This window comes from Sturnus vulgaris, chromosome Z, assembly GCF_052056855.1.
Source record: "Sturnus vulgaris isolate bStuVul1 chromosome Z, bStuVul1.hap1, whole genome shotgun sequence".
NCBI classification, from domain to species: Eukaryota; Metazoa; Chordata; class Aves; order Passeriformes; family Sturnidae; genus Sturnus; species Sturnus vulgaris.
The window spans coordinates 1,990,563-2,016,390 of record NC_142283.1 but is presented as its reverse complement, the minus strand read 5'-3'; the positions used below and the strand labels follow the sequence as shown (position 1 = coordinate 2,016,390).

Sequence of the window (25,828 nt, the reverse complement as noted above, 5' to 3'; positions counted from 1 at the left end):
CACTTTTTACAAAGATATTTATCAGTCTTGCCATAAGAAATTGTTGTCTCATCCTCTCTGCTGAAAGCTAAGAAGAAGTTGTGATATTTCATTTGTAGGGAAAGATTTTTGCCTTCCCCAGGCCTTTCATCACCAGCCTTTGATTTCTGTTTAAAACCCATAACGTGCCAAAAACCCAAGAAAAATGCAAAGAAAAAAAGCAAAGACTCCTGCATTTCTCCTGGCTGCCTTTCTATCAAGTGCCACTCTGAAATTTATGGTTAAATGCACCCTTCTTACTCTGCTTATATTTCAAATTTTCTTCTCTGTATTTTGGCCAGTGTTTTGCTGCTCCTGAGATTCCCAGTAATGCTTTTTAACAGAAAACCAAGGCATCTCCACTGGGACAGAGCACTGCCATGCAGGAAATCTTACTGATGCATTTTCTTACCAAGCTGAGATATATTTTAGTAAAATAGAGAGGCAACTGAACTCCTGTCTTGCTCTTCTCTGTATCTGAAGAGAGTTGAACAATCCTATCATCTCACCATGATTTGTTCTTTACTCATAAAAGTAAGGCAAGCAGAAATGCAAATAATCAATATTTTAAATTTTTTTAACTGTACGATTGTTCTTTTCTGTGCTATATTTCCATCCCTAGTCATAGCCAACAAATTTGATCAAAAGTTCTCAGTGTCATTATTGTAAGTTCAGCAAGAGCTACTTCAAATTACATCTTCCAGAAATAAAGCTACTTCTTCTTACCATGCAGGATGATGAATTTTTTTGCCATTTTTGCCTTTTTGGTTATTGTATAAAGAACTGAACGTAAATTAAATTTATTTTCTCATTTTCCTTGTCTATTTCTGTCCATAAAGAGGTGAGCACTAGTGTTCAGCTGAGGAATTTCACATAAAAGCAGCACAACACACATTCAGTGTGTTGTGTCATGAGCACATTCATATTTTTATCCTCTCTTCTTCATTTTAATGGCTAATTTTTGTTCTGTCCTTGGCTTTCCCACAACAATTCCAAGTGATTGACCTCACACAGGACAGTGCCCCAGATTTTATCAGCTCTTGGAGTGCACTAAAGCAGCTCAAAGGCTTCTCCGAGCTCCACCAGATGTCTAAGCCTGCTTAATCACTGGTAATTTAATGGGCTATTTTTAAATCTCCTTTTTTTTTTTTTTATTTTTATTTTTAAATCGTCCTCAAGGGCTGATGGGCTCTGAGTGCTCCACAGCAGAGAGACAGACGTTTTATTAGTGGTTTCTTGACTGCTGGTAACCAATGCAGCCAACTGTGTCATCTCTGCAGAAATCCTCTAATCACGATTACAGCCAGAAAATCTCGTGCACAGATGTGAAAGAGGTTATGGATTTAATCATCACTGATGTTATCGTCTCAAAACTCTAAATTTTCTTTTGCTCCAGAGCTCGGAGTACCTGGTAATAACATTTCCCTTGTGAGTATTCCCTGATGAGTTTTGAGGGTTACCCAGATCAGTGGCATTCATTCTTGTGGTTTGCAGGACAAGGAGGAAAACAACATTACCATCATCTGCCTTAAAGGTCCAGGAGGAAAGGAGTAACAAACTCCCTCTGGTGCTTCTGAAAGCCCAGGACTTAAGGCAAAAATTTCCTTTTCTTCTTTTTTTTTTTTTTCTTTTTTCCTTTTTTTTTTAATATTTAATATTTGAAATACCAGTGAAATGAGATTATTCACAGCTTAGTAAAGTGTGGTTATGAAAAGCTAGTCTGCAATAAATAGATACTGCTCTGAAAATGGTCACACAGTTGATCATATACACCTGTTATATCTGAATTTTTACTGAAATGCTGAATAAATATTATAGTAATTTAGCTGGTATTTTTTTCCTTCTCTTCCAGTAATATATCAGGGATTATTAAGTATGTAAATAAGGAAGGATTCACACAATCTGCACTTTTTTAAAGAAGTAATGGCTACTTAAGAAGTTGCTTCTGGAAATAAAGTCGCTTTTCAGCCTGTTTGTTTGTTTCACTCCAAAATTTTCAACATAATGCCCTGAGAGGTATTTTTGATAGCCCATGGAGATTTCAAACAGCAGGCCTCACCCTCCAATTTATCACTTTTAAGTTGTACTGGAGACAGCTGATGGTACCTGGAATTCTTCCCAACCTGTTTCCTTAGTGCAGTTACTGCAGCCATAAAGTTGTTCAGAGGGAAAAGCAATTAAGAGCAATAAGAAAATAAGACCAGTATTTATTATCTTAGCCTAGAGGACTACAGGCATTAAAAATATAGTGACACAGGGTTAAAATCATGTTGAAGGTCTAAGCTTAAGAGAAAAAGAAGCTGGGGATAAAAAATTCCACATTTTAAAGTTGAAAAATAGTGACTCTCCAGTCTTATTTTATTTGAAAGCAACCCATCTGTACCGAGGTTTAAGAAGTTTAATTTTAAACATATGACAGCTAATATAGTTAATACCTTCCCAATTAAATGAAAACACTTTCATTTTCTTTTACCTAGGAAGCATGAAAATCCTGGATAGTGGATTATTGATCAAAATGCCAAAAAATGCTTATTTCTGTCAAGTTAGTATGAGTTTTTCTAGAGCAATTAATTTTCTGTCATAACTCACTTTATTTTTTTTCAGGCTGTATTATTAGATATTCACCCTAAAAATATATCTTTATTAACAATAAAAACCCTCTCCTACATAAGATGCTGCAATGAAAATCAGATTTCTCTACAAGGAACATCTAGTTGGTCAGCTGTTTTTTTCCCCATTAAAGTTTTTAGATCCTGTTTGTCATGATGGATTATAGTTTGGGGTTGGTTTGGGGTTTAGGTTTTTGGGGGGTTTAATATGAGCCATTAGGAATGGCAGAAACTGAAATGCTGAGTTCCAGTTTACAAAACAGAACTGCTGGTGAAATGCTGTTAGAAACATAGAGATGTTCCACATCTTCAGCAAGCATATGGTACCAGCACTAATCTTCCTTTGCATCCAGATTTTGGGTGTGGAGGAGAGTGCAGAGCACCTTCCTGTGATGCAGCAGAGCCAAATTTCTGCCTCTTTGCTGTGGACACTGCAGCCCTCTCCCTCCTTTTCTAGGGTAGAGGTAACAGCTCTGACTGTGCCAGTTTACCCTGGAAAAATCAAGGCAGTCATGAGGTCCTAAACTAAGTAAATAAGCTGCTTAGGACAGGTTATTTACCTGGAAAGGACATTAGTCTCTCTTGCTGGGCTTTGGTGTCCAGCTGGGAGTTCCAGCCATTATCTTAGGCATCCCAAAAATAATCTCAGACCTCACTGAGACCTCAGGATATTTAATAGGCAGGTCTGTACTTTGGTGAATTAGCAGGTGGAGTCAATTTTGGCCTTCTTTTTTTCACCTCTTAAGGGTAAGAACTGTCCCCACCTTGTCAGTGCTTCCTTCTTATTGTCATATGCCTTGCATCCAAGTTTCTTTTTTTTTGTCTGGTGCTTTTGTGTTTGCCAAGTGGATTAAGACTCATCAGTGTTACCTGATTAGTGATTAAAAACAAACAAACAAACAAAAAAAACCACAGTCTACAGGATCACAAAGGTAAATAAAAGGAAAACCTGTGGGGAAAAAATATCATGTCTAAAATGAGAAGAAAAGCTGAACATAGAATTGGCTATACTGGGAAAAGAACCATAATGTCTGTATAAATGCAGGACTAAACTGAACGTCTTAAATGCTCCTGAAATGGTGAACAGCTGAAGGTCAAGTGAGCCATTTCACCACTATCCTCACTGTGAAACAGATCCTGGCACTCCCTGGATCCTGAGGGCTCTTTCTGTTCCTGGGACACTGCGAGGTCGATGGGGAACGTGTGTTATCCTTAAAGGCATCTTCACTTTCCATGCACGGGTTCACACGATGGGCTATCCTCACAAAGCATGGGTTCCCTCCAGATTGAATTAAGCCAAAAGATGTGCTGCAGAAGTTGGTCCAGGGTGTCTGGAGGTGGATGCTGTGCTGACACCCTTGCAGGTCTGCTCCCACTCCCCTGCAGTGTCTGTCAGTGGGAATGCAGAATGACTGTGCCTGTTTCCCAGTCTCTGGCATTCTGGGCAGCACGGTTGGGCTTTTGCCACGTGCAGGAGAAGCAGAGGATGGCTGAGGCTGTAAGGAACCTCTGGTGATCATCCCATGAGCTGCACACCCACGCCCATGCCAGCGCTCCATTAGAAACGTTTCGCGCTCAGGTGTATCCATCTTTGTGCTTCCCCTAAATTAATTCTCCTCCAAACCACCCTGAATTGTCTGTAACGTCTGAAACAAGGTGGGAATAGGGAGAAGGGAATAGTTACAGCCCAGGAGAGTTCTTTCAGACACAAGATGTTAAACTGTCTTTTGATCAGCTGCTTGTAGAAATGCACATTAACTGCAGACCATGGTTCTTCTTGTAACCAGCTAATGATGCTATCAGTTGAAGACTAATTGCCTCTACCTCCTTCTAAATTCTGCTGCACTGAAAAAGCCAGAGCCACATTCTAATCCTGTTAATCACATTCAGCTTTGAAGGGTACACATTGGTTGTGTGTTAATTCAACTTCTCTCCCCGGTAATTTGTTTGATTGCCTGTTACTTGCAAACTGCACTAACTGAATAAAAGTGTTCTGTGTCCTGATGGGAAGTTATGACTTTCATTTAAGCTACTTTAGTGCAGATGTTTTACCTAGAAAGTGGTGTAAATTCTCCTCAACTTTCTGCTCTAAAGTAGCTTCAATACAAAGAACAGAAAGCAAGGTAGAAGGTAATGAGGCTACAAAGTAAAAGCTGCATTTCTTTAATTTATATAACGATCTTTATTGCCTGAAGACTTCTCATCAGCTTCTGGATAAATAAGTAAATAAGATGCTAAAATATGAGATGGAAATGCTGGTGCTGTATCCTGTATTCTTTTCCTTCATCTCCAGCAATAGATGTTGTCTGTATTGTCAAGACCTGGAAGAGAGTATATTTATTAATTATTTCTTTTTTCATTTTTTTTCTTTTTTTTTTTAAGCCTACACACACATATTCTATACAGTGCTATATAAGTCTTACTGAAAAAAGCCCTGAGCATATGCCAAATTACATTCCAGCTTCCCCCATCATTTTCTGAACAAGAGTGCAAGGCCACTGGATATGTCCTATAAGCACAAAACAATCATTACTAGGACATTTTTATTAACACTGGATCTATGTGATAATAAAGATTTATTGTGATTCTACCTTTGGAATCCCCTGAATCTTAATGAGAAATTTTTTCTCTCTCTGTTCTGAATTTCAATGAGGAGTGCTCTGAGTGTCATGGCCATGTTAAATATTTGTGAAATCCTCTCAGCTCACTTTCAACATTTTAAAAGCAAACAACTGGTTTTGTGGAGGCATTTTTTCAAGTTAACAGGAGAGACACTGACTTTTAGTATAAGAAGCATTCTCTGCCAGAAAGGGGTTGCACTTGTAAAATGCTAATGTCAAAATTATTTATAAAGAGTGTCTGAAGTTGACACTGAAATGTTTAGTTCAACAGCTGCCTGAAAGCGTGGACCAATTAGTGATTCCTTACCAGATCAGTCTTTTCAGAAAAACAGACTACTCATTTAGACTCCAAAATATTTGGAAGCAAGGTCTGGAGACCTGGTGTTTATTAATTCATGGAAGACTTAGACTAATTAGCAGTGCTCATTTCCCAGGGGCCCACTTAGGCTGTGGAGCCCAGCTCCCCTGCACTCCTTGCAGAAGAGAAAAGTCCCTTCAAGCCATCCATGAAAGCTTCCAAAGCAGACCCTGAGTCCCTCTCCCTCCCCATTGAACACAGAGAGCACAAAAAGCATTTTTTCCTCCCAGGAACGCTTCCTGCATATCCCAGGGTGCCCCAACAGTGACACTGGCAGTAAATTATGGCAATAAATAACCTCGTTCTGGCAAACCCAAAAATTCTTGAGCCATCTACAGACCCTGACATTTCCCCTTAGTGTTTTGGTATCTCGGCATGGAGCATTCTAAGTAGTTCCTTTCCCTAAAAGGATTTATTACTCCTTTTTTGCTCCAGTGTGGGGATCTCCAGGCTTCCTTTGTTTGATTGCTCCCAACAGTGAATTTTTCCTCTTCTGTCCTGATAAACGTACTCTTACACTTTTCTGTGTTTCCTTCTTTATATTGTCACAGAACCCCAGGATGGTCTGAAGGGTTGGAAGGGGCATTAAATCCCATCCATGGGCAGGGACACTTCCCACTGTGCCAGGTTGTTCCCAACCCCAATGTCCATCTTTCAAAGGCACTGTCTAGGACCAGCTGAATTCTCCAGCTCTTTTCTTCTTCTTGTTCTTGTTGTTGTTTCTCTTCTCATGATTAATTTTTTTTTATGCTCCACAGCACATCTGTTCCTCTGCCCAGCCCCACATTCTGTCCAACATGAGTTTGCTCAGCTTCCCAAAAATCCAGCACTGGATCTTCAGCATTTGATCAGCCAGAGATTCTTTATTCCTTCATTTTCTAATTTCTTTTTTTTTTTTTTTTCTGTAAAAACATGCCAATCATCCGCTTGTGGAGTTCAGCACTCCTCTCAGTTTGCTGTAATATTTTTACTCTGAGTCTCTCTTGCCTGATTTAATGGACAGTGTTAAAAATGCTGACTGCTTCACAGCCATTTATTGTTTGAAATAAATCCACATTTTTTTTAAAATTTATTTTTTACTGGCTCACCACATTGCTGGAGGACACAGAACGAAACCTCAGTTACACTCTCAAATTTCAAGAAAATATAAGTTTTGATAGGGAGTTCCACTCCTTCCTTCTGCCTCTAAAATTACATTATTAGGTCAATTTACTTTTGTTATTGCATTCTCTTTCCTGATAATTTTAATCCAAGGCATCTGGCCCAAATCTGTTACATTCAGTGCTGGGTTCTGGTTCAGAAAGAACTGATCACAGACATGCTGACTCACGTGGAAACCACTTGAAAGCTCAGATTTTATTAGGCTTTAAGACTCCTGCCTTGCATTTTTAAAAAGCATTGTGCTAAGATTATAAAATAGAGAACTCAAAAAAAAAAATATTCAAGAAATGAGAAACTTTTAATTTTTGAGGTAGAAAAGGAAAGAAAGGCATAAAGTGAGAAGGAATTTTGGGAGGAAAAGAAGCATGATAGTAAATGTTTTAAGAGAATTACTACAGCATGGGGTCATGAACTGAGAAGGAAATGGAAAGGCACTGGGGGAATCAGCCATGTATTCTGATTATTAGGAGCACATGGGAACACTTTTTAGCTGCAGATCATTCCCAATGTAGATTAACTGGGGTTTTTGGGGGCACAATGGGGAAAGGTGTGAGATTATTCCATGTTGTGTCGTTAGGTGGTATTAAAAATAAATTTAAGATTTAAAAAAAAAAAAAAAGATAAAAAGAAAAAAGAAAAAAAAAAGAAAAAAAAAAGAAAAAAGAAAATAAAGGTAAATTGATTAACTTAAAGCTTGGAGAAGTAAAAATATTGCCCATGGTGGCAGCACACAGTGGGAGCACCAAAGCTGCACCATTTTGGTTTGGTGTGTTGCAAACCTGTACTGGAAATAGAAAATGTCCTAATGATGTTCTCTGTTTATTTTATTATTTGTTTGTTATTTATTTATTTGTTTGTTTGGGGTTTTTTGTGTTGTTGTGAGTTTTTTGGGGGGTGTGGTTTTTGTATTGGTTTGGTTTTGGCTTTTTGGTTGGTTGGTTTTTGGTTTTGGTTTTGTTTTTTTTGTTTTTTTTTTTAATTTTTAACTGTTCTGTTTAGGTTGACCTGCTCATCCCTACAAAGATCACTGGGATAATCACCCAAGGAGCTAAAGATTTTGGCCATGTCCAGTTCGTGGGGTCCTACAAGCTTGCTTACAGCAATGATGGGGAGCACTGGAAAATATACCAGGATGAAAAGCAGAAGAAGGACAAGGTAAAGCAAAGAGAAAAATCAGTATTTTGGTTGTGGTGACACCACTGATGAGATTCTGCAGGTAATTTCGTTGGGTTCAATGTTCATGGGATCCCAGAGGTTGGAGTCAGGGTGAATAAAAGGATCACATAACACAATGACATTCACAGTGCAGTGATATCACACCCACCAGTGCCATGCACCTGATTTAATGCTGCTAAATACAGGCCATAAAACTTTACAGTTCTCCATTAATCAGAGCCATTTCTTCATTTAACCCTAGAGCAGAAGGTGTATAAATAGCAATGTATTTTTATATTTTAAAAAATAAAGTGTTTCAGTGCATTTTTTGGTAAGTCTGGACTATTTTCAGTGATTTCCTGTGAAGCACATCCTTGTTACCCAGACATTTTGGACAGATTTTTTTTTTTTCTGGAAATCAATGTCTAGGGTTTCAAATATCCCCTCAAAATATTATTTTTATTATGCTATAAAATGAATAAGAAACATAAAAGAAGTTTCACAACTTCCTCTGCAAATGTTTAATGAGAGGCATAGGGAAAGTATAGGTTTGCTGATTGATTTACCTGTAAGCATTTAACTTTTCTCTCCTTGTTAATTATACCTTTCCTTTAAACTGTGTAGCACTTTTGTATTGCAAATACCTGAATTTCATAATAACATCTGTTAAGAAAAATATTACAGCATATGTGTCACTTGGGGAAATGTTAACCAAGATGACAAAATGTGAATTATTTATTAAATGTCTTAGTGAAGTTATGTCTGATTGAAACAAAAGATAAATTTATTGAAATACCAGATGGCTGATGCATCTGATAACATCTCAAATCTGGGTATTCAGGGTGATAAATGTTCAGACTTCCACTTGTATTTCTTAGTATGAATAAAAATTACTCGGGAAATAAAACGACATATTCTTCACACAAGTCAATTAAATTAATTTTCTTTCAAACAGTGAGAAAACTTTTGATATGCATTGAAATGTGCTGTGTGAGTACAGGGAGCCCTAGTGATGAGGGGTTAGACATCTGCATCTCCCACATGGCACAGATTTTAACTGATTGATTAAGTGCCATTGATTAGGGGAATGTGCCCTAAATTAGTGGATTACTGCATGTCTGTGTCTGCATTGTCAGGCCCTGCTATCCACTGTGGATTCCCACTCCTGCAACCCAAATGTCACCTTGCTGTGGCTTTAACTCAAACTGAGATTTTTTTGGGGGGGGGTTGGGATTTTTTTTGTGGGTTTTTTGCTTGTTTTTTGTGTTTGTGGTTTTTTTTTTGTTTTGTTTGTTTGTTTTGTTTTGTTTTGTTTTGTTTTTTGTTTTCCCCTAAAGGATTTTAGATAGGAAAAACTCAATCAGTTGGTTTAGCCACCTGGCTGAGAAGGTTCAGACACCAATATTGTGTTTGTGTCTGGTGTAACTGGTTGCCAGATAAAAATTGGAAACAAACAGCTCACCTTTCGCTGGCATACCAAAAATGCATACAATTTAAAGTGACAGATACTTTGCACACATCCCATTTTAAATCCCTGGCATTAAAAGAAGAGAGGGAAAAGTTCTGCTGTGAAAGAAATGTCTTCTCTAAGCCAGGCTTGTGCTGTGAATGCTTGCATTAATTTTACTGTAAACCAGAACATGGGTTGGAGTCCTTGGTGATAACACAGTCACAGCAAATCTAAAAGAAGATGCACTTTGACTTGAAGTACTGTGCCAGTCTGCATTTGTTTGTACCATTGGCCAAAGCAATTAAATTGTTTTTGCCTTCTTCATCAGATGGGCTGTTAATTGCTACACACATATTCCATTAGGAACAATAGAAAACTCTTAATCGCTGTCTCATTTAAACACATCCCTCCCTGTATTAATTAGCATCCCTGAGAATAAAATAGATGCATATTATTATGATTCTTTAATAAGTCAAGCTCAATTAAAAGCACAACAAGATCAAATGCACTTCAGTGGAAATTAGGAGTTAGGATTTCTGAATCTAAATTTGTACAAAACAAACAAACAAACAAGTTCACTTGATTTGAGTCTAGACCTCAGCCTTTGATGCACAAACATCAAACCAAAATACCTGGTTTTGGGAGTGTTTTTCATCTATACCACAAGCATCCAGAAAAGTTAAAGGTTTGATGGCAGAGTCTGACCGTCCAGAAGTCACTGAACTTGGCAAAACTTTTTAGGATGTAGGACTGGAAAGGGTCTCAAGACAGACTTAGGTGTGCACATTTTGACTTCCAAAGACACTGTGGCCCTCCCCTCCCATCCCTCAGCATAAAATGGGCTTCAGGAACCCCCAAGCCCTTTCCTGTCACCTTGGAGTAGGTGCAGACAGTTAAATTTCAGAGCTAAGGCTTAATTCATTCACCTGTCCTTCACCTCAGACAAGGCTGAATCCTTTATCAGATTATTGTTTAGGATGTTCCAAGAGGCAGATCGTGATGGAAATTCTATGAACAGTCAGCTCCAGTGTTTAAACATCCTCTGAAGTGGAAAGGTGGCTTATCCCCCTTGCTGCCATGCTCCCACCCTCTCCTCAGAGGACACGAAAAACCGATTTTATCTTCATTTTTTTAAAAATTTTTGTTTCGGTTGGAGTACTTCAACCTACTTCTTCTCAGTTTCCATCACCCATTTCATGGCTGAGAATACACAAATTTCTTCAGCCCGAGGGATGGAGTGTCACCCAGCAAACCCTTTTTGACACCAAGCCCATCCTCACCCCTCCAGCTGGGTGGATTCAGTGCTCCCATGGGATTTGCCCACTGGATGGAAACCCTGCCCTGTGTGCCCTGGGACAGAAATGTCAATAAAAATGGATTCTCTCACAAGGAGAAAAGGCAATGCTGTACCTCATCCATGAGGAGCAGGAGAGGGACAGCACCCCTGGTCCTGTCTGACATCACCACCTTTGCACAGGATCCTCTGCGAGTCCTTTATCTTAAGGCAACACACAAGATTTGCTCCCAAATGCAAGAAAACTGTGAAAGAAACCGAGTTTCCATAGCAAAGTGCAGATTCTGTGAAATTTTACATCTGTTTTCAGGAGGTACAGAAGGGAGGTAGAAGGTAGATACCAACAACTATCAACAGCAGCCAGCAGAAATTATTCCTATTTTGCCCCCATTAGTTCTATTTATTAACTGAACACCTTGATTTATTCCATGAAGGATAGAACACATAGATTTCTTATTTCTCCTGCAGGTGATTTAGTCACCCTCTACTCGTCCTGTCATCCTTGTTTAACCACTAAAAAGTTTAGGGGAAAGGTGGCTCCAAAGCATTTCAGGGAAAAGAAGGCAGGATGAAAGAGAAAAAAAATAACCTTTAAAGTCACAGACACAGCAATTCTGGAGATATTGGTAGGCTGGTAATAATGATTCGTGGGTGAATATTGAGACTTTATAATGAAATTGTGACTTTATAATTTAGGCAGTAATTTAATCCCACCTGGTGCTTAGCACCTCACTGCTGATGTGTTTACAGGATGAGTCCTAACATATCAGCAGATCTCGCTGAATTCCTGGATTCTCTTATCCCTCCTCATCATTTTTTGAACTTCATTTACAAAGGAGAAAATGACTGGCCTCTTGTACGAAGTTGTATACAATACATTGTATTTTATTTATATATTTGTATAAATACATAACATATCATCACTTGCACACTGAGTCAAACCTGTAAATTGGGTCAATCCTTAGCAAAACAGTGGTTTAGAGGAGAAGGAAATGAGGTGTTCAGTTTTTTGCACTATTTCACATGGAAAAGCTGTTCCAAGAACAGTTTCTGCTGCAGCTCCTGCCTGGCTTCTGCTATTTTAATGGCCAGTCATTTCATGTCACATCTGTGCTGAATTCCTGTGAGTGCAGACAAAAAGTTACTGGTAGGAAAAAAAAAAGGAGAAAGAAAAAAAAAAACCTGAGCTTTTCTCATTCATTTTAAAGAGTTTGAATGAGTTGCCTGGAAAAAATACTAAAGCTTTGCCTGTTGCTGTCAAGAAGAAAAATAAATTACACAGCAGGCTGTCACGTAGGAAGAAAACATATTTTAGAAACAGGACCAGAGCTAATAGCTATCTTGTTCTTCTCAACTAGAGGTCAGTAGCTCACTGTGCCTCCAGAGCTGAGGACGTCCAAACCAAATCTGACCTTTTTTTTTTTTTTTCTTTTTTTTTTTTTTTTAAATCACATTCCACATGTGATTTATAAATTGCACAGCCTGCTGTAGGTAACTCAAGGCCAGCTGCAGTGTCAAATGGCATTTCAGAGGCTGGGTTTTTGTTTTTTTTTTTTTTGCAGGAAGATGAGAACATTTGAAAGTGGCCTAAAGGAGTCTGGCAGTCTGCAGCAGTGCCAGTCATCATCAGCAGTGCAATTAACTGCAGGTAGACAATAGCCAGTATGCAAATGGCCACTGGGCTTGTGCACAAAATGATGAACTAGATGTAATTTATACATTTCTGAATGTACACTCCATTGCCAGGCTGAGAGGAGACAGAACCTGCAAGTTAGATCTTGTCAGGTTAAAAAGCTCTCTGCTAGATTTGCTAATGCTTTTTTCTGATGATGTTTAATTGTTATAATACTCGGTTTACACTGATAGATTCAGTTCCTATATATAATCTACAAACTTGGCACAGGCAATGATTTTTTTTTAATATTACTTAAATTATTACTATTTGATAGTATTATCTGCAATAATAGTTGTAATTTCTAATCTAAGTGACTTTTTTTATCTGAACTACTTTAAATTATGATTGACTTCCACTACTTTGAGCTGAATTATCATGATTTGTGTCAGGTGAAGATCTAGCTATGCTCATTGAAAGGAGCACACATCTCTCTCCCTCACACCACACCAGAAGACAAAACGGGCAAAACACAAAAATTCCTGAATTTCTGTAAGCATTTCTGGAGGCAGGTTGGTCTTCAAAATGTTTTTCTTTATGGCTTTGAACCTGCTATAAACCATGTAGAGTGGACTAAATGCCCATTTTTGTAGCATGAACATATAGATCAGATGGGAAAGGCAGCACAAGAATGTGAGAGTATGTTTCATAAGTTTAAAAGTTTTATCTCCCTCTGTCTGTCCTGAACATGAAGAAATAATAAAAGCTGTGTAAAGATATTCATGGATATATGTATGCACTTTATGTATAGTAACTGAGGGAAAGAATGACTTTTTCTCCTCTTATTTACTCCAAAAATCCATGTGCCCACAAACACATCCATCTTTCTTTTTCTGAATATTGAGTTCTGCACTGGAGCAAACTCCAAAGAGGAGCCATGACTGGACATTCTTTATAAAATATTCGTCCTCTAATATGAGCAGGATTAACTGCTCCAAGAAATAACTTGTTTAAAATATTCTGCTTGGTGTGAAGGAGGTTGTTAAGGTACAGCAGACAACATTCCTTTCCCCAAGCTGCTAATCCTCAGGTATTTCTCCTAAATTATTCTGTTTTGGAACAGTTTTCTTTTAAAAATTCTAATCAACTTACATTGTCATTATCGGGATTTTCTGCTAATGCCATAAAACACTTTTTTTATGTTGAAAAATATCACTGAATGTTTGAAATCAAGACATTCAAATTACTTGCTGGACACAAGTATAAACAAGACTTGTTTGGATTTCAGACTTTTCAGCAGGGAATATCAGTGCCTGTTTTTCTGGCTTTCACTCTTTTTTTTCCCCCATAAAATAATAAAGAATACAGTTATCATTTTTAAAACAGAGAAGCATGCATTTTCTGGATTTTTTTTTTTTTAAACAGCAGCTGCAAGAGACTGAGCTGCAGAGGAGCTACACATGGGTGTGGATGGTCTGTGTGTGCAAAAACTGCTGGAGCTGCTGAGTAAATATTCCTGCTATATTTTTCAGGCTGGCATAAATAGATACAGACACTGTAAAAGTCTGAAACGTTCTACAGCAGGGCCGTCAAAAAGCAGGAGTTTTTTGATCCACTTGTACCAAAGAAAAGTCACCTTGTAACGTGGCAGCCACTGGTTTTGGGGAGGGTGAAGCTCTGCCCAAAAGGAAGGAGCAGCCTGTAGCAGACGATCAGAAAGTTGGAATGATGCCTTGGCATTTCAGTTTTTATATTTTCCATCCATTTGTAACCCTGCAGTTGTTTGGGGTGTGACTCTAAACTCCACAGCCAGTGTGAGCTGCTGCTCTCCCATTTTGGGCACACACAACAATTCCTCTCCAGGCTGGCAATCAAGGACCCCTCACTGCCCCAGGCCTGAGAGATGGAAACAAAAGGGATTGGGGCAGCAAACTGGGGGTAAATGACTTCATGACCTGGAGCTGGAATTGGGAGATTAACCCCAGTATGGAAATGGACCAGACTTATCCAAGTGTGAAAACTGTGACCCATGGTCCAGTTTGTCTGCCTGAAATGTACCTGAATCAATCAATACAACTGCATTTTATTCTCTTAATGTTGTCTGGCCTCTGTTTTTAGGTAGTCACAAAAAGGAATCAGGAAAAGTAAGGTTGTTATTCTTCCCTAGTGCCCTTTTCCAGCTCTGATTTTTTTTTTTCCCCCTGTCCCTGTCATTAATAGCCCCATCTGTTTCTCCCCCTCTCGATTTATCTGATCTTTAGCAGTGGTTAAAGGCTGTGGAAGCTGTGCCACGGTTTAATTACGTGTTGAAAGGGGAGCTGTGACCTTTAGATGGCTTTGTGACCCTGCTCTCATTGCCTGTCCCCTCCTGGCCCTGCCGAGGGGACACTGCAATATTGCCTGCTATCGATTTTCCCCACGCCACTTATGGTTTTATAGACATCTACAGCATCTCCTCTCAGGCTGGAGAGACTTATCTGTTTAATAACTCCCCCCAAAAAAAGAAAAAAAAAAAAAAAAAAAAAAAGACAACCAGAAAAACCCAAAAAACACTTATTTTTGCTGCTTCTTTCTCTGTGTTTTCTGTTTTGGGATGAGGCAGGAGCAGACCTGAAAATGAAACTGTGCACTGACACACTGATAATTTACATTCTGGTCTTTATTTCTTGAGCACAAATCACCCTGGGGTTATTTTGTAGTTGAGAATTTATTCTTTTTTTTTGTTTGTTTTTTACATAGAGCATTATGTTGTAATTCCAATATAAGCCCCTGAAATATATATTTTAAAAAAAAATCACAGCAATCTTCAGAGCTATCCTGAAATAAACTGCTCAGAAACAAATCTGAGGAATGGTCACTGAGAGGCATCAGGTTCTCAAGGGTTTTAATTGCTTTGGTGGCTTATTTAGCATTGACTGCTTGGGCATAAAGCAACAGGTAGGTAAAGAAAAATTCTTTTTAGCTAGAGAATTAGCTTTTTTTTCCCCCTACTGATCATGTTTTGTCCTTTGTACTCCCTGATTCTTCCAAATTCTTTGACTCAGTTAATGAATTGAGGCTAAAGGAAAATGAAGAGTAGGAAAGGATATAGTTTTTCCCATAAGAAACTTGCAATGGGGCCACAGAAAAGAACAGTAAATTTCTGTTAGAATGTTATATTTAATGCAGGTCACATTTGTGGATGCTGACAGTGCTTCCCTTACTTTCTGATAAATTCATTTCCCTAAAATCCTTCTTCTGATCTAGAACATTTAGTTAATTTCTTGAAACTAGATCTTGAATTTTGAGGGAAGGTGTATTTTGTATTTGCATAAAATAACCTCTGAGACTGATAAGTTAGACTTCAAATGATAATGAAACTATGCATGAGTTAAAAATAAAATTTAATTCTTGTTTTCCTGCTGTAAGTAAATGACATCATTTTCCCTCCTTCAGCTGTATTTGTTGCTGGTTTTGCATCACATGATTTTATTTATCTTGCATATCTGTATGCAGATATGAACACTGGGGCTGCAGAAAGTTTGCTTTGTCTAGGCTGGCCAAAAATATCGAGATATTTCACATCCATGTGAAAGAAATCAAATAAAATTACAGAAAAACAAACAAACAAATAAAAAGCAAGCCACTTTAAAACTTTAATAGCTGCATTTTGGGTTTTGGGAAGTGCCAGTGTAATTTCAATTATGACCTTAGTGCTTCTTTTTTGCTACAAATGAAACTGGACTTGAGGTCCAAACCTTGTTAGCCCAAGCTCCTGCTGATTTATGTATCAGTACTGTACGTGGGCAGCAAACAATTTTTCCTGTACTAAATAATTTGGGTTTGTTTTTCGTTTTTTTTTTTTTATTTATACTCATAAAACTGATGTTTCTATGGTCATTTTCTCTGCTGCTTTATCCATCCATCAGAACTCTCACATGTTTTCATGCTCCCCCCTCTCTGTGATGGCAGAGAAGAAGGGGAATTCATTAAAAGCCACTGTTTATTTTATTTTTCATCATGCATTTTGTTAGATGTCCTGAAAGGACAGCACTGGAGAGAACCTTCCAAAATCCAAAGAGATTCAGCATGGAGACCAAACAGCTTTGTGAACACGTCTCAAAGGAACCAGAGCCAGGGCTAAAATGTTAGATCAGCCACCTTGGACTTCAAACTCTGATATTTCCCAAAGAACTTCTAGGAAACCTGTAATTCTGCATTAATTCAGTCCTATAAGCACTTCTCCAGGAGGTCCATATTCTTCTCTGCATGATGCAAACGACAGTCATTCATTTCGAGTGGAAAAGCCATCAGGTTCAGTTTTTACAAATGAGAAGTGAATTGGCTGACATTTTAAGAGAATGAACATTTCCCATAAAAACTGAAAATAACCCAAGGGGGTAATCTGGTCATTTTGCCAAAAATTGGTGCTGTGGCCTTTGAATTTAAATAGTGGCTGGCAGGGGAAAAATCTGGCACTGATTTGTCACAGAATAGGAGTTTTATAACTCACTTTTGTGTGGGTTAACCAATACAGGTGGAAATAAGATCATAACATGCACTGTACTGTGCTAGGATGTTTTACTTTTATCACAGCCAGAAGCCCTTAATTCATCTGTAGACTTTTGTCTGACATGAGAAGATAATATCCTTGATAATCACCAATTTTACAAGGGTTTATAAAGTTGCATTCCAGCTACATTCATAAGTGACACGATAAAAATTCTTAACTTTAATTATTAATGTTATTTTCTCTGAAACAGTAACAGGATCTCCTGGGATTAATTTGAGAAGGTACAAATGCCAAGTAAAAAGACATTTAATTTTTTAAATGTTAATGATTTTTTGTATAACTTTCAGAGCCTGGCCCTGGCAGAACAGTGAGTGAGGCTTTGAGTAGAAGGCTCTACCTGCACCAGGGCTGAGTGTGAAGGAATCACAAGGTCTTAGCAGAGGCAGGAATAACAGATTTGGGTTGGAAGGGACCTTAAAGCCCATACAGTGCCATGGGCAGGGACATCTCCCACTGTCCCCAGTGTCCAGCCTGGCCTTGGGCACTGCCAGGGATCCAGGGGCAGCCACAGCTGCTCTGGGCACCTGTAGGAGCTGCAGGTGGTCAGGACTGTCGGGACTGAAGGAGAGATCTCTAAAGCCAGGTGTTGGAACTTGTGATTTATTGCAAAGGGAGTGTGTAGAAGGCCCTGCTTGGAGCTGGGCAAGAGTAAAAAGAAGGCTGAGAGAGTAAGAGGTAAGAAAGGAAAGGACAAGAGGGCGAGGTTCCCATTACAATACAATAATCTTCTTCTGTGTTGAATATTCTAATTATCACTAGCCAATCTAATACAAAATACAAATCCTATAGCATTTACATACAGCCTATAAGAATCACTACATTACCGTACTGTGTTGCACTTCACACCCTAAAAACTACTCTTTGGACCCCTTCTGCCAAGCTAGTAGGATCTTTTCTGAGCCTTGGACCTGTCTACAAGCAGAGGGGATTTTTCAATCAAGGGGTGATTACTTTCAGTTGACCATACTATTGTTTTCTAGTTGTTCAGTAACTAAGGTTTGGTATCTCAAAGATGGCTTTCATTTCAATCTTGCTTATAGTTTCCATATTCTCGAAATATTTTGTCAGGCAATCATTTATAAAGTTTTCCTATTTCATCTTTCCCTGTGCCAGGGCCTGCCCACCCTCATAGTGAAGGATTCCTTCCTAAAGCCTAACCCAAACCTTCTCGTGGCCACTCTGAGCCCTAAGTTTCAACAGCGTTACAAGTTGCGACAAAAAGGCGCGATAAAAAATTCTCCGCGGGTTCGCCCGTCGGAGTTTCACCGCAGGCCATAAAAACCCTCCCTGCTGCTTCCCCGCCAGCATTCCAGGGTGGAACCCTCCACTAAAACCCTCCCATCTGCTTCCCCACAGGTGTTCCAGGGGAACTTCGACAACGACACGCACCGCAAGAACGTCATCGAGCCGCCCATCTACGCGCGGCACGTGCGCATCCTGCCCTGGTCGTGGTACGGCCGCATCACCCTGCGCTCCGAGCTGCTGGGCTGTGCAGCCGAGGACTGAGCCTGCCCTGCTCCTGCTGTAGAACCAGCCTGTAGGATGCTGAGTGGGGCTTTTCTTTCCCATGAACCAGTGCTCGCTCATCTTTATGGTAGGCCGCTAGCTGTCTTTCGCCAGGAGGTCTAAGCCTGCCCTTTTAAAACGATCCGAGTCGGTTTTGTTTTGGTTTTGGTTTTTTTCTTTTTTTTTTTTTTTTTTTTTTTGCCCTTGAGATCTTGTTGGTGTTGTCCCTTCTGCTGTGGAATTATCCTCCTAGCTCTCCTCTGAGTTGTTCACCACCGGTTGAAACATGTTGAGGGAAAAGAGAAAAAAAAAAAATAAGAAAAAAACCCACGAAACAGCAGCATCCTTTTTACAAGGGAAGAGAAATAGTGTGACGAAGCTCATTTGCAGCTTCAGGAACATTGGGCTGACGAGTTCTCCATAAATCATACTGTCATCTTACTTGCAAAAAGTGATACTGCAGCTTTTAGCAATAAGTTTACTTGGGGATGACTGCATTATAGTAATTGTGCCTATCAAACACTGTCAGTTCTTCTGACATATATTTTGGGAAATTCTCCATGGTACTGTGAAGCACGGTACCTGTGATGTTATGAGCTACCTTTCACCACTTTCATCCAGACAGCAGAGTCCAAGCACCTGGAGGGTTTTCCTAACTGCCCCATTTTCCTTCTCTATTTTGCATGCTGTAGACACGGCCTCTGTCTTTTCTGTTTAGTATCACACTGCTCGTGTTGTTTTCCTTGGAAGTTGTCACCTGTTTGCATATGTAACCAAATCAGTGTATTATGAAGTTAATGAATCTGCCAAAGTTTGTGCATTTGCAAAGTTTCTGTGCTTTTTCACGGAGACTAAGGCGAGGCACCAGGGTACCTGTGGTGTCTCACCTTGGGTGCCCACACCATTCCAGGATTATTTGTCCAGGGGTGAGCACACAGCCTAGACTGTGATCTGCCCACCCCATCACTGCTTTCACAAACGCTCTGAATTCCTGCGAGGAGGAAAATGTGGGGTGAAGGAACCAGGTGCTAAAAGACACACAGGAGGAACAACTCCCTTGCTGCCAGGAAACCCTCTCTCTCTTTAGGCTCTTCCTAAAGTCACACCTTTCCTCCCCAAGAGGTAAGAGGTGACTTGGGAGGGCACCAAGGCCTGGCCTTTGTCAACCTCTGCTCCTAAAAAATCTTTTCAGGCACACAGCAGTGAGCCACAGGAGGCTGTTTCCTGTCATGCCCCATCTACAGGAATGCTTCACACACAGCACGATAGCACCCCCAGTTTAAAAAGTAGTTTTTAGGAGGAAAAGTGGAGTAGTGAGGGGGACATTCTCCCCCGTGCCTCAGTTTCCCCTGCTGATTGAGACACCAGTTCCAACCTTTGAAGAGCAATCCAAGTTCCCTTGGAGTAAAGTGCTCTGTGACCACGTTAGAGCAGCACCTCAGCCTAAAAAAAGATCCGGGGACAGGGAGTGAGGGGACATTTTATGTTTATAACCTGAAACAAACAGCACTTGGGATTACTGCCAACTTTTTCATTTCATAACATGCTGACGTGGAGAGAAAGAGAGAATGAGAGAGAGAGAGAGAGAGAGAGAGAGAGAGAGATGCAGCTGCATGTTTTAGCAAATGTCACTGAACTTATACTTTCTGTCACTGCTCCATTCTCACCAAAACTCTGAAATATGAACTTGGGCACTGCTTCCCAGGCCAGCAGCTAGCTGGCCCACAATCTGCAAAGGGCAAAGTTTACCTTGGAAACAAAATGGTTTGGATTTCGAAAAAACCTGCATTCAATCACACATTCTCCACCACAGACTAAATATATATTATCCATTGAACTGTGAAAGACTCTAGAATAGCAGCCAGGAATTTTACATACAAGAATTGGGGATATAATGGTGGCGGTTTTCTGATAGTGTCACTTAAACTGTCACATTTTAGCAAACAGAACACCCTGCCTCTACAAAATGACTTAATCCTTAAACTGTATTTATACAAGTATTTATTTTATAAGGCTTAGACATTTAAAGACTTCTAAAGAAGAGTCCTGTAAAGGTAAAAGTATGTGTAAGAAATGTTGAGGTCCTGTGCAACACTGCTAAGTTTGTTCTTTATTTTTTACTTTGTGCTGCATAACAAAAGCCACTAGACTGTTACTGTCTTGTCTGTAACTGTGTTAACAGCATTCCTTAATGATGTATATATGGAGTGGTCTTCAAGCAGAAGGAGCTATTTTAAAGAGAAAGTCAATCACTTTGGTGGTACCTCTAATGAGAAAAAAAAATCTTAATGATGGAGGACAAGTCTATCCCCATATTATCTACTGCCTATATTTGGCAATTTAGGCTTTAGGTTAAAAAAAAAAATATTAAAAAACTAGTAACATTTATCTCTTTAGGGTGAACACACACAATGTTTTAAGAGGTTTAAATACATTTTCCTATTGTGGGAGAGCAATTGACCCTGAAGTTAATTACAGATATGAAAAATAGGATGTAGATATTTCACTAACTGACTGTATCCAAGAAAAACCAGAAGGCCGTTTCAGAAAATTTGACATCCTAGTTTAAAATCTTGTGTTAATGTTCTTTTGAAATATTTGGTTTGTGTTCTTAATGGTGGGGGGGAGGCATGTTATTCATCTTTTGCAACTTCAGTTTTGCTTCCTTGGTTTAGTAAATTAATTGTAATCCCTCCATCTGCATATAGAGTTTCAGTGTAATGTAAAGCAGTAATTTTAATTTGGTATTAGTTTTGTTTCGAGCATTTTCACCCTCTTGTCCTGTGTGAGCTGCCAGCAGTCTTCACAGCCTGCTGGGATACCTTGTGATAATACACCATGACAACTAATTTAAAAAAAACCATAAATCTGATGCCCTTACCACTTCAACCAGCATGCTAGGAGTTTTTCCAGTGACATTTATTCCTCAGCAACCAGGAGGTCTTCTTGGAATGGCATTTCCAGCACCAAATTCTGCTCCCAGTGTCAGCAGCATCAGTCTGAAATAGCTCTTGGTTTAAGTGGAATCCTTCCGATTTAACAAAACAAGTGGGAATCAGATTAGGGGATAGAATTAAACTTTTTCCCCTTTGATTGCATTTTGTTGTTTAGGTGCATAGCATTTCCATAAGGGCCAAGTTATAAATTACCACAACTATTCTCTCCCAGTGAAAGCAACCAGCCCCAGGAAACAGAAGTGCAGGACAGGAGATGTCCCTTTAAGAGGGGACGGAGAAAAGCTGGGAAATGATCCTCGACTTCTGTATTAATTGTTAGCAATGACATTGAACAAGGCCAAAAGTGTTCTCCTAATTAAATTTCACCCTGAACCAGTTAAGCATTCGTAGGCAGGCTTCACCTTTATGTTGCTGGGTAATGTGCTACGTTTATAGCCTGGGAAATAAAGCACTGGCACGAGGCTCCTTTTTATCGGCATTAAGGGCCCGGCGCCTCCACTGGCTCTGGATCTGAGGTTGACTTTCTCTTTTGGAATGGCTGCATACAAATTAAGTGTCAGTTTTGAAGACTAAGGATACTAAATGAGTGTATCTTTGCTATACAACCAATGTGAACTATAATATTCAGTGCTGGCTTCTGATGTGTCAGTAAGTACAGAAGTATCTCGGACACAAACGACCTTTGCAACCTTTCAAGCTGTGTGATATTCAAATGGTTTTGTATATACCTAAATCATGTAGAGCGATGTAAAACCAGTACGACCTTGTCTAGTCTTCAAACTTAACAATAAAACTTTTGAAAAATGAGGTGGTTTTCTCGAAGCTGTTGTGTTGCAACACCTTGAAGGAGACACAACCGGTCTCGCTGGCGGAAAATGTGGAGCAGAGGTAGGATGTGGTGTTTTCCTGGATTCATCCACGGGGTCTTTGTGGTAGGTAAGTTTGTAAGTTTGCAAAATCAGCAGTTGTTGTGCTCCCCTCAATGTGATCCCTTTGTTCTTACAGATTTAAAAAACCCAAAAACTTTGTAGGTTTGAACGAGTCTAAAAATATTTTTTCCCCTATCCCGCTGCTCCCTGAATGAGCACCAGAAATGTAAAATGACAGTTTCATTCCCTGCAAGTCAAATTTCCTGGGGTGTTTATCAGTCCTTATCCTCTCTCCTCCACTCCTGCATAGGCAAATTAATTTTTGAGAAGATAAGGAGTGGCTGCAGCCCAGACCTGCTATGAGATGCTGCAGCAGAGCTGGTGTTTGCTCACACCCTTGTGCCTTTTCCCTTTTAATTTGCTGTGCAGCCTGCTCCCCAAAAATGTCTTGTATTAGTTAACTCTATAATTTCAATTCCTGAAGAAGCTTAGAGATTAAAGCCATTTGCTCCCAAACATTTTAAACAATTAAATTACATTTAAATGTTCTGTTTACTGAAGAGAGATGAAGGTTCAGTGGTCTCTGGTTTTATTATGGTTTCAGCTTGTGACTTTTCTCCAAAAATCATCTTTTAGAGACAAAAACCATCTACAAGCACTCACTGGTGACAATCTCTGCCCAACACTCAATATTCACTACAGCATGTTGTCATTCAGCAGAAAAGTCATAAAATTGCAGTTTCCCCTTACTGCATCTCTACCAGTCACAAAAAATGAGAATACAATGCTGCACACAAGAAGAGGAGTACTTTTGGAGACTGATGGCTGAATATTAGCACCTCAGTTATAAATTTCTGCACCTTGAAGCTTTCTGAATTTTGGTTATAAAGTGCAAGTGTTTCACGAAACAATGGGGACTTTTCCTGAAGAACTGGAATGTGTATTTTCCTCACATTCTTCATAACATATAGCCCCAGGAATTCTAGTGAAGAACAACAAGAGAAAATAATGAGTAAATCTCTTCAGAATAGCAACTATTTATCAATGTCCTTCCTCCCATATCTGTTGCTAATGAGCTCAAGGCATTAATGTGAGTGTCCACACTCTACACCATCATGAAATAAGTGGTCTCTGATACTTCTGTGGTAAACACAATGACAGTTATACCTTAGATGTAATAGCAGGAGGTCAATGTGTTCACTTAGTGATTACTCAGTGACCTGTGATCCCTTCTTAGTCTAAGAAATCAAATTGGGCAAATTATGAGATAATTTTTAAACAGGACTTAATAAAGATAATTTTACTGATCCCAAAGTCTTTTCTTTTTTTAATATAATTTGCATAATTTTCTTAACAGAGAGATACACTTTAGAATGCAGAAGACTGCTTGAGATTAAGAATCTAAAATATAAAAGGCAAAATTGCACTAAACTTTGTTGTGCAGATTTATTATTGCAATTATTGCAAATTAACATTCAGTGATGCATATATCATTGTAAATATGTACTTTTAAATTTCTCTGAGTGGGAGAACATAGAAACACGTGTTGTTCTCACACTTTAGCTTGCTAGGAGAGCAGCAAAATGTATTTTACCAGTGTATGTGAGTAAGAATAATTGGGTTTTTTTGTAGTTTATATAAAACTGGAATTAGGCTGCATGTGTGTGGGAGTGTACAGGAAGCATGAACCACCTGGTGAAACACAGGTGGGGCACAGGAGGTGGGGAGGATGGCCAGAGCACAGCCTCTTTGTCACAACAATATTTCTTTCTCTGGTTTGCCAGCTGGTGGGCTGTGGTTATCTGAGGTCACACATCAGATGAGGGGTCAGCAGGCACACTCCTCACTAGAGGGAGGAAATCAACCCTCAAAATACACTAGGAAAGATCACTCATCATTTGCATCAGACTGGAAAATCAGAAGCAGACTAAATTAATGTGTTTGTTTTCCGGGATGCTGTGAGAGGTCGGTAGGAGCTGTGGAGAAATGTGTTGTGCTGCCTTGGCCACAATAAATGCAATCAAGTACAGCAGACTGCATGAAAAATGCATGTGATGCATTGAGGCAAGATCAAAGGGCCCCTAAAAAGTGCTACATGCTATTTTCTGATGGAAGTGTCAGACAGTGGGTGCTATGGGCTGACACACTGCAGGCTTGCTGGGGTGCATTTACCTTTCTGAAGTTTCTGGGGGAGGGGAGCCTCAGTCACAGGCTCTTTAGGAGGACAGGCAGGGGACACAAGGAGGGGGTGTCACCTCTAATCAAAGACCAGCTGGAGGTCATGGAGCTCTGCTGGGACGGGTGAGGAGATGACAAAGAGCTCGCAGGGAGGGCAGGGACAGGGGACATTGTAACAGGGACGTGCCACAGGGAAGGGACAGGTGGCAGGGTGGCAGGGATGTGCCACAGGCTGCAGGAAGAGTTGGTGAGCCCCTCTGTGGATGAACAGGAGGAGCCTTGTGTTCACAAGCCCTGGTCCACAAGAAGGACTTCAACCACCCCAAATGAGAATTGTGGGTTGGGTTGGTTTGGTTGGGGTTGGATTGGGTTGGTTTGGAATGAGTTGGGTTGGGTTGGGTTGGGTTGGGTTGGGTTGGGTTGGGTTGGGTTGGGTTGGGTTGGTTGGGTTGGGTTGGGATGGGTTGGGTTGGGTTGAGTTGAGTTGAGTTGGGTTGGGTTGGGTTGGGTTGGGTTGGGTTGGGTTGGGTTGGAATGGATTAGGTTGGAATGGGTTAGTTGAGTTGAGTTGGGTTGGGTTGAGTTGAGTTGGGTTGGGTTGGGTTGGGTTGAGTTGAGTTGGGTTGGGTTGGGTTGGGTTGGGTTGGGTTGGTTGGGTTGGGTTGAGTTGGAATGGATTAGGTTGGAATGGGTTAGTTGAGTTGAGTTGGGTTGGGTTGAGTTGAGTTGGGTTGGGTTGGGTTGGGTTGAGTTGAGTTGAGTTGGGTTGGGTTGGGTTGGTTGGGATGGATTGGGTTGTGAGAAAATTTAAAGATTATCTAATCCCACCTCTTGCCATGTCAGGGACACCTCCCACTGTCCCAGGCTGCACCAACCCCAGTGTCCAGCCTGGCCTTGGGCACTGCCAGGGATCCAGGGGCAGCCACAGCTGCTCTGGGCACCCTGTGCCAGCCCTGCCCACCCTCACAAGGAACAATTCCTTCCAGTAAATAACTAAACCCACCTACTTTTTCTTCCTGACTTCCCAAAACTTAACCTATCAAGAAGTGAAATGGTGGAATTCAAGATCCTTTGGGTAGTGAGGATGGTACACAAGTTCAATGGCCTGGATTTCAGGAGAGGAGAATTTGGCCTCTTCAGGGATCTGCTTGGTCAAGTATGATGGGTTTAATTCCAGGAGGGAGTCAGGGCCCCATAAATCTGATTAATATTCAATTATCACCTTCTTCAAACTCAGGAGCAAAACATCCCAACAAAGAGAAAATCAGACAAAGTTGCCAGGAGTCCTGTGGGGGTGAACAAGGAGCTCCTGGACAAATAGAAAACACAAAAAGGAAATTTCTAGAGCATGGAAGCAATCACAGCCAGCCTGGGTGGTGTAGAGAGAAGTTGTCCAGGAGCACGTTAGGAAAGATAAAGCCCTGATAGAGTTAAATCTTTCCAGGGACATCAAAGGCAACAAGAAGAGGTATGTTGGTGACAAAAGGA

At 40.0% G+C, this 25,828-nt stretch overlaps 1 protein-coding gene across 2 annotated transcripts in view; it reads left to right on the top strand.

Annotated features, from left to right (window-relative positions):
* Positions 1-22,100, top strand: part of EDIL3 (EGF like and discoidin domains 3) — a 238,589-nt gene extending 216,489 nt beyond the window's left edge. For both annotated transcript variants that reach the window (XM_088156987.1, XM_088156988.1), the window contains 2 exons: positions 7,767-7,922; positions 18,187-22,100. In XM_088156987.1, coding sequence (XP_088013113.1) covers positions 7,767-7,922; positions 18,187-18,336 — 306 coding nt within the window. In that variant the 3' untranslated portion in view covers positions 18,337-22,100. The remainder of the gene's footprint in view (positions 1-7,766; positions 7,923-18,186) is intronic.
* The last annotated feature ends 3,728 nt before the right edge of the window (positions 22,101-25,828 follow it).